Genomic DNA, 10,221 nt, shown 5'->3' on the forward strand with positions numbered 1-10,221 from the left:
ACCCCCATGCATATTTCATTTTCAAGGTGCCACACTCTCGACCGCCGAGTTGCTAAACAACTGAGCCTAGCCCGGAGTGGGGACTCAACGTCCGAGCATCTAATACACTTCGATGATACAGCAGAAATAATAGCTAGACTATAGCTAGCACATCACACTATCTTGCATATTCAGGGTAGGGTATCTTGCGGGATAGATGGACATAGTGCTAGGATGTCAAATAATAAATACACAAAGTGAATGTAGTTAAGTTCTATAAGAGAAGCACTCACTCATAATTGTTTATTTAGGTGCTGGCTTAATTTTAATATGAAAATAAGTTATATGTAAATTTATCAATTAATATAAATACTATGTATGTATGCAATCAAATTACGGTACCTGTGATGTTGATGTATACTTCTTCTTCTTCCTCAGTGCACTGGGCTGGTTCGGGAACAGAAATCTTCTCAAAAGGGTCGCGTGGTCAAGGTTACACAAAATACTGGAGTGTTTAGCGCGCCGATTTATACAGGACTATGTCTCAACTCAGATTGAAAATGCGTGTCGTCCCGTAGCTTGCTCCCTTAAGACTAGGGGGGGACTGTACAGGTCCGTATTAATTTACGATGACAAGACATACACACACGTTAAGTAAAGAATTAAAATATAAAAATAAAATAATAAAAATTATTAATAAAAACTGAGAATATATGTGGAGGGACGTAACATTCCCACCCACCAAAATGCATATTTGCATTTTTAGTCAATATAAGGCAAAGGGCATAGCTTAACCAAAGGTCGCCTAAGTTCACCTTTCGCGGTTTGTACGATAGCTACGCGAGTAATATCATCTTGACCGAAAATTAAAGTTTTAATTCGACCCATTTGCCATTGTAAGGGAGGCTCGGTCTCATTACGTATTAGTACGAGTGTACCTATATTAGGGTTACCCTCATTTTTATGCCACTTCGAGCGTTGATGAAGAGTATGTAAATATTCTCTACTCCATCTTTGCCAAAAGTCTGCATGTAATCGTTGCAGCAATTGCCAACGACTTAGTCTATTTAAATGAACATCACTGTAATCCCGATCGGGAATTATCTTTAAAGGCTCTAGTATAAGAAAATGTCCAGGTGTTAACACTGAAAAATCATTTGGATCATTACTGACAGGACATAAAGGACGACTATTTAAGACAGCCTCTATTTGTATGAGTAATGTATTAAATTCTTCATAGGTTAAAACCTGTTCGCCTATGAGTCTAGACACATGTGTTTTTACGCTTTTTATACCCGCTTCAAACAATCCACCAAAATGGGAAGCTGCCGGAGGATTTAAATGCCATGTAATGACGTCGTTTTTATCAAAATGTGACTTAATGTCTTTTAAATGGGATTTTGCTTCTACAAAATTTGTTCCGCAATCAGAATAGACAACAGAGCAACGTCCTCGACGTGCTATAAAACGTCTGAATGAGGCTAAAAATGCCCCGGTACTAAGTTTGGATACCAATTCTAAGTGCAAAGCCTTAGTGGCAAAGCATACAAATAGGCAAATATAGGCTTTCATTCGTTTAGAATTTTTAAGCTTATTGGCTTGTATCAGAAAAGGACCGCCAAAGTCGACGCCAACGCAAGAAAATGGTTTGGCCTTGGATATCCGAAGGTCGGGAAGAGCCCCCATAGGTGGCTAATAATTTTGAGGTTTTAGTCTCCAACAGGAAAGACATTTTGAAAGAACACTACGAATAACACGTTTGGATGAAATTATCCAAAAGTTTTGTGACAAGGCGAAGTGCGTACCTTGAATGCCTGCATGTAGATGAACAATATGAATTTCCGAGATAAGTAATTTGATAAAATTACCTTTGGAAGGTAAAATAAGAGGAAAGCGCTGGTCATACGCTAATTCTGACTGGCTAAGTCTTCCGCCCACTCTTAGGAGATCATTTGAATCAAAGAAGGGATTTAATTTTTTCAAATATTTGAATTTTATAGAATTACCTATAACCTGTTCTATTTCCTCCTTCAAATATCTTTGTTGCACTAATCTAATTAGTTGATTAGTGGCGTTACTTTGTTCCTGAATAGAAAGCTTTCCAACTGTTCGTTGATTGGCTGATTTTAGGTTACCAACAAATCTAAGAACATAGGAAAAGATACGTTTTAATTTTGAAAAGAAAGAAAATCGATTACAGAGATTATCGACAAATTCATCAGATGGAAAAGACAAAAGACAACTTTTCTGTTTCAATTCTAAGTTATGTTCGATAGAATCGGTCAAGGAGAATGACCAGTTATCTTCAGTAGTGCGAAGAAATTCCGGACCCACCCACCAAGCAGGAGTATTTAAGAAATCCTCGGGGAAAAGTCCACGGGATCCGTGATCTGCACTTTATAATGAAGAAGGAATATATCGCCAGTGTTTTGAAGCTATCCTGTCTTGAATATAAGAAATTCTGTTACTGACGAAGGTTTTCCATTTATATGGCTGTGAATTAATCCAATGAAGAACAACAGTCGAATCTGACCATGCGTATATTCTACTAAACTGTATAGTGGGAGTCTGCAGTATATAAGATAATAATTTACTAAGAATTACTGCTGCATTGAGCTCGAGACGAGGAATAGTTTGTACCCTGGTAGGAGATGCCTTTGTTCGGGCTAAAAACAAATAAGTTTTGATGACTCCTGTATCATAACACACACGAAGGTATGTAACAGCAGAAGATCCACGTAAAGAAGCGTCGCAAAAGCCATGAAGCTCACAGGAAATAATTGCATTTAAAGAAATATGACGAGGTATAGTAAACTTAGACAGTATAGGCAGTTCAATTTTAAATTGTTCCCACCTTGAAGTAATTTCCAAAGGTGGAGTTGCATCTCAATCTAAATTAAGTAGCCAAAGACGTTGAATAATAGTCTTCACTATCAAAGTGACAGGATTAAGAATACCGTAAGGATCGAATATGCGAGCTATTTGGGATAAGAGATTTCGCTTTGTACAGGAAGCTTGAAGAGGTAAAATTTTGTAAAAGAAATCATCAGATGATGGATTCCATCCAAGTCCTAATACCTTCAACGAAGATTGATCTAAGTCAAATGAAAAAGACTTGCAGAATATGATCCAAAGGAATATTAGCGAGGGAGAATAACTGAGGGGCATTACTTGCCCATTTTCGTAACTCAAATCCACCACGTTTCAATAAAGATATTAATTCTTTTATAGCAAGAACACTATTTTCTAAAGAATCCTTTCCTTTCACCACATCGTCTACGTAAGTATCTTTTAGGAGTATAGATGTGGCTACAGGTAAGTCCGGTTCGTCGAGTGCTAGCTGCTGTAGAGTACGAATTGCAAGATATGGTGAGCTAGACACACCGAAAGTAACCCGAGTAAGTTCGTATTCAGCAATAGATTCCTGTTCCGAAAAGCGCCAAAGTATTCTTTGAAATCTTTGTTGCTCAGGAGCGATAAGAATCTGAGTAAACATGGATTTAATATCTGCAGTAAAGACATATTTATGAAACATGAATTTAAGCAATAAATTTACAAGATCATTTTGTAATTTTGGACCTGAATATAACGTATCGTTTAAAGACGGAAAGTTAGGGGCGTGTGCGGAAGCATCAAACACAACGCGCAATGGAGTAGTACTGGACTCCTTGTAAATACAATGGTGTGGTAGATAATAAACATTATTTATTGCCGTACTTGGCTGAATAGGATTTAAATAATGATTATCTATGAAACTTTTGATAAAGCTTGAATATTGAATCTTAAGTGATTCATTTTTGGCAAATCTGCGCTCTAAAGAACTAAATCTTTGTAATGCTAAACGTTTTGTGTCGCCAAAAGAAGGTATTTTGTTTTTGAAAGGCAGCTTTACTACAAATCTGCCCTCGGAATTTCTATAAGTGGTATGAGTATACAGCTTCTCACAGAATGAGTCTTCCGGAGAATAAGATTTAACTTCTGGTACTTCCTCAATGGCCCAGAATTGTTTTAATGTCGCATCTAATTGCTCAGAATCATTAGCAGAAAATGACGTAAAAAAGGAATGAATATTTGTTATATTTGTAGGTGGAATATTTTCCATCAAAACATAACCGAAACTTGTTTCAAGAGCTGAAAGCTGATCATTACGGGTTTTAATAATTCCTCCTGTTAAGATGTAAGGAAAGATATTTGCTCCTAATAGAACATCAACTTTACCTGGAATATTTGCCATTTTATCAGCCAACCTTAAATGTTGAAGATACGGCAAGTTGTCGAAAGAAATTGGAACAGTTGGCATGTTTTGACAGATTTGAGGAAGAATTATTGTATCTATCTCGCAATGAAAGTTTATGTCATAAGACGAAGAAATGTTCAATTTTACGCCTGATTTGGCTGGGGTGCACATTCTATCAAGACCTTGTATCGATAAAGCCGCATTGAATTTAGGGAGACTTAATTTGTCTGCACATTCTTTACTAATGAAGTTAGCTTGAGACGCACTGTCTAATAAGGCTCTAACTTCCAAGGCTTTACCAAAACGATCGAGAACATAGATTGTAGCTGTAGCTAGCAAGACATTATTTGTCAAAGTATTTGATAAGGCGGAAACAGAGGGCATAGGATCGTTAGATGAACTAGCAACCTCGTTGTGAGAAGAAGAAGAAGAATGATCATTCGCATTGAGATTATCAAAATGAAGAGCAGTATGATGTTTTTTATTACAATGTGTACATCTTTTGGATGAAAGGCATTTGATCGTAACATGAGTTTTAGACAAGCAGTTTATACAACATTTATTCTGTTTAGCAAAGTCAAAACGTTTTTGAGGTGATTCAGCAAGAAATTGATTGCATTTAAATAAAGCATGATCCGAACCACGAAATAGACACTTATTTTTGACAGAACTGGTCAAAAATGTAGAAGTTTGACGAGATGAATACCTTACGTTATTAAAAGTATCGGAAATAGTAGATTTAACATTTTTGCTGACTTGTCTTTTATATGTCTCCAATGAAGTGCAACGCTGCAATGCGAACTTATAAACTTCCTCATAGGAAGGTGCATTTTTTGAAGCAAAGTGTAATTCGAAAGCTCTAACTGTTTCTACATCCAATTTGTCCATCAGTAAATTCATTAGAATAAAGTCCCATTGAGAGGGAGAAAAAAGTAATTTTTCTAAAGAGGCTAAGTTTTCATTGAAAATATCTAATAATTTTCTAAGTGAAACAGGATCATAAGTTTTAACCACACTGGCATTTTGAATATTTTTCCATAATGCTCTAGATAAGTCTCGTTTACCTTCATAGCGATCAATTAAGGTGTTGTAAGCAATTATATAATTAGAATCTTGCAGCTTAATGCTTTTAATTAAATTGTAAGGTACTCCCTTAAGTGATTGCAGAAGATAACTAAACTTTTCTATATTAGAAAGATCAGAATAATTATGCACAAGAGCATTATATAAATCTATAAATGTGGGGAAATCTGTAATCTCGCCCGCAAATATACTTAAATTTAGTTTAGGAAGATTTACGTTATTTTTTGATTTGATTTGTGGATCAGCGGACACATTTTGAGTTCCACTAGAAGTATTGTTTAATAAAGAATTATGTTTAAAATAAAGAGAAGCTATTTTATTAATACTATTAGCAAATTCAAATCTTATTATTTCTTCCGTATCCAAATTTGCGTCTTCCTCGACAGCAATTAAATTAATTAATTCAGTATGCTGATTATTGAAGCTAGTATTGATAGCTTCATAATCTTTTGCAGCAAAGAGAAACCCTGGAATTAATGAAACATCAACCAACACTTCATCTGCCAGCTTTTCCATTTGTTTAATCTTACAAATGTCAACGTCTCTCAATGCACGCAAACCAACAATTTTATTTGAATTTCTGGAAGACATTATTGTATATATAGAAAAAGAAATTTATGTAACACAAAGAACCTTTAAAGAATGATCTCAATAAATTCAGTATGTACTCGTATATGTAATATATGTAATACTTTTAAAGTTATAAAACTCAATAAGTATCAGTAAGAATAAATATATTTATTATATGTGAGTATGTATAATCGAGCAAACAAAAAAACACTCCAAGTATTATTTAAACAAAATCAATATATATTTATTTAATTGTAACTAGAAATATACGCATAAAATATATTTAAAACCGGTGTTCAATTAATATGTATTGCGTTTTTAAAATTTCCCAAGTTATATAAATAAAATATATAATTATATAAAATAAACCCCTTGTATTTAAAGAATTCTAAATTGTAGATTGTAACAGAAATTGAACGTGTTTTGGAACGGCTGTACTTCGATTTAACAATAGATCAGGTAGAGACCTTGCTTGGGATTATCGCATCCGTTGCCAGATGTGTACCGCTAGTGGATTTTTTTCAATGATTTTAAACGAATTTTGAGAGAAGCCGCAGTATATATTTAAAAATTTATATAATTTTATCACGTTTTTAATTGAATAAATTATTTTAAACTAATTTTAATGCGGATCTGAAGGACCAAATGAATGAAGTTAAGTTCTATAAGAGAAGCACTTACTCATAATTGTTTATTTAGGTGCTGGCTTAATTTTAATATGAAAATAAGTTATATGTAAATTTATCAATTAATATAAATACTATGTGTGTATGCAATCAAATTACGGTACCTGTGATGTTGATGTATACTTCTTCTTCTTCCTCAGTGCACTGGGCTGGTTCGGGAACAGAAATCTTCTCAAAAGGGTCGCGGGGTCAAGGTTACACAAAATACTGGAGTGTTTAGCGCGCCGATTTAGACAGGACTATGTCTCAACTCAGATTGAAAATGCGTGTCGTCCCGTAGCTTGCTCCCTTAAGACTAGGGGGGGGGGGGGACTGTACAGGTCCGTATTAATTTACAATGACAAGACATACACACACGTTAAGTAAAGAATTAAAATATAAAAATAAAATAATAAAAATTATTAATAAAAACTGAGAATATATGTGGAGGGACGTAACACAAAGAGAATGACATTTTCAAACTCAGAGGGCATAAGAGGTGGGGAACGACAGCGTAGAAGATGAATTGATAGTGTGGAAGAAAACCTTAAGATTCTAAGAGTCAGAAGATGATGGAAAGTTTCTAAGAATCGATGACAGTGGCGACTTTTTTGCGGGCAGGCCAAGATCCACAAAGGATTGTCGAGCCAATTATGATGACCATGATAATTATCTTGCGGGAATTCTTGTATTCAAGCCTTTTATATGACCAGAATTTTAACGATTGAAGCCTTTATAGTGAATTAGCGTGCTATGAGGTGGGGGTTGAAGGATGGTCTGGAACAACATGGATCAGTTCCCGTCACCCAATTAATTTTAACCCGAATGTCATTTTAGGGGTTTGTAAGTCTCATGTAGCTGGGTTTATTTCTATTAGTTTCTTGCTTGTGTTAAAACATTCATCACTATACCACCGAATTTGTACGGATTAATTTAATTTTATAATTATTGTTGTACCTATAAGATAAATTTTTTTGTTGGAAATGACTTTTAACCAACAAGTCAAATCATCAAATAAATTAGTTTTTATTTTATAATACTAATTTTTTTGATTTTTAGGTTTATTATCAACACTAAAAAAACTTATACTCATATTTTATGTGATGAATAAATATAGTTCAGATATCTTAATAAAGCTATCTGTTGTTCTATTTATTGTTCAATTTACGATCTGCATTGATGCCTCTCCACTTAAGGAACAAACTGAATCAGAACTTTTAGCTGTAACATAAAAGTTTAAGATAACGTAAAAGTACCATCATCCTTCTGGCTTTTCTATCCTATACAAGTTCTAGCTTCCTTAAGAATTTTCCTCCAGTTCTCCCTATCCATCGTCTTCCTCCTCCAAGCACATACTCCCATATTTCTCATATTTTTGCGGTGTTATTAATATAACATAAAAGCATATTTATTAAAATAACAAGTATTTAACATTTAAAAAGGAGAAGACAGTTTTGATTTCACGTACAGGGCGCCTGCGCATCCGCTTATACGTATTTCGGCCTAATAGGCCTCATCAGAACGGCTTTAGCAGTCGCTCTGAACGTGATAATAAATCTTTTCTGTCTTATACACACTTTACACTACATGATTTATCATGTGATTTGTCATATGATTTGGTCATGAAGTGAAATTTACATGTTTACACTGTATGATTTGTCATATGATTTTGTCATAAGCACTGTCATGCGGCTCGTCATAGCTTGTCACAGGAGAATAGGACGGTACCTATTCCGCATGATAAAATCATATGATTTTCGGTAATAATACGAGTAACACCAACATATTTAAATATGGTGCCTTATTCTCATGTCAATTTAGCAACATTCCCTTACCAAAAGACAACATTCTTTATTTATTTAATTGATTGTTTGGTGCATTTATATTGAACCTATTATCTAATGTATGCTATTGTGTCGTATTTTTCTTTTATTATTGATTTAGTTTGTTTTATTCTTAGTTTAGTGCTTTATAGTCTTCTTAATCATAATTTTAGTTTAGTTTCTTTATTAATCATTTTTAATTTGGTATAATATCAACACTAAATTTGATATACCCTGTCCACGATTTCTTCGTAAGAGCCACCTGTAAGCCCAAAGGCGTCTGATCTTTTTCTTCTTATACACACTTTACACTACATGATTTATCATGTGATTTGTCATATGATTTGATCATAAAGTAAAATTTACATGTTTACACTGTGTGATTTGTCATATGATTTTGTCATAAGCACTGTCATGCGGCTCGTCATAGCTTGTCACAGGAGAATAGGACGGTACCTATTCCGCATGATAAAATCATATGATTTTCGGTAATAATACGGGTAACACCAACATATTTAAATATCCCGCCTTATTCTTATGTCAATTCAGCGACATTCCCTTACCAAGAGACAACATTCTTTATTATTTATTTATTTTTTGTTTGTTGCATTGATATTGAACCTATTATCTAATGTGTGCTATTGTATCGTATTTTTCTTTTATTATTTATTTAGTTTATTTTATTCTTAGTTTAGTGTTTTATAGTCTTCTTAGTCATACTTTTAGTTTAGTTTCTTTATTAATTATTTTTAATTTGGTATAATATCAACACTAAATTTGATATACCCTGTCCACGATTTCTTCGTAAGAGCCATCTGCACGCCCAAAGGCGTCTGATCTTTTTCTTCTTACTGCTGTAATCTGTATGCAGTTGTTGCCGGCGTGATATTATTAAAAGTTGGGAAGTCATTGCAATCAACGATTTATTTTCCATTATAAGGGTTTAAAAATCTAATAGTTGATACCTATACTGTGTCTAATATCTCTATGACCATAAACAAAAAGAAAAATCAAGAAAATCTCACTCATTGTCACTCATATCATAAGTCATAACTTATCATGCAGTGTAAACACGATTTTTTAAAACATCATAGAAACGAGGAATCATAACAAATCTCATATGATATTGTCATATGATAAAATCATGTAATGTAAAGTCTACTTTAGAAAGCAACTCTAACATGGCTTCGTATAGACGCAAATAGCGATATCTGATAATAAAATCCGTAAACTAATTTTCGAAACCAAATTCAGAATTTCGCTTTAATCTGTGCCTTCTAAGAATTGCAAGGCAAAACATACGCTTAATAAGATGTTATTAGAGACATGGGGAATCTAAAAATTGCATTCCACAACATATCTCCTCAACAGTTCGGTTCTGCATCGATAACTATAATGTTGTACTCAATGTGGGCTCCGAATATTTTTAACATTAACAAAGTTTAATGTAAGTTATAAATTGTGAATCTTAGTGATATATTGGAATAAACTGTAAGTGTACAAACTCTTTACATAATATCCAGTTAAATTAGCATTCAAATCAGCAAATTGCAATTATTTGTTATTGTTGTCAATAAACAAATCCAGTTTTACCAGCAAATAACCGCTTTTAGTAAAGACCGATATACCTGTTTTAGCAGGTGTACAGAGTCGGACTTACTTTTCATAAACGTTTATCGAAATGAATTTAAACATGGAATCACACAACAGTTCTACAATACAAGACCATCAAAAACAAATAAACACATCACAGTCATACTCATCGGCAGCGTCGAGAGTGCAATTTCCTTTAAAGTCCCAAGCAATTATCTTTAGTGCCTTAGAAAACACCAAACTTCAAGACTACCTTCTCCCACTTGGAAAT

The 10,221-nt window shown here is 33.9% G+C and overlaps 1 protein-coding gene across 1 annotated transcript; it reads right to left on the bottom strand.

The window, feature by feature from the left end:
* Positions 1-741: 741 nt before the first annotated feature.
* LOC140435915 (uncharacterized) lies at positions 742-1,665 on the bottom strand. Its single transcript, XM_072524626.1, has one exon. It carries the CDS (start codon positions 1,663-1,665, stop codon positions 742-744), a length of 924 nt encoding a protein of 307 aa, XP_072380727.1.
* Positions 1,666-10,221: the final 8,556 nt, after the last annotated feature.

The sequence above is a fragment of the Diabrotica undecimpunctata genome, chromosome 3 (assembly GCF_040954645.1).
Source record: "Diabrotica undecimpunctata isolate CICGRU chromosome 3, icDiaUnde3, whole genome shotgun sequence".
Classification (NCBI taxonomy): domain Eukaryota; kingdom Metazoa; phylum Arthropoda; class Insecta; order Coleoptera; family Chrysomelidae; genus Diabrotica; species Diabrotica undecimpunctata.

What these genes read in the sequence shown, in the direction of transcription:
- LOC140435915 (XM_072524626.1), bottom strand. Translation starts at nt 1,665, where the DNA reads ATGGGGGCTCTTCCCGACCTTCGGATATCCAAGGCCAAACCATTTTCT.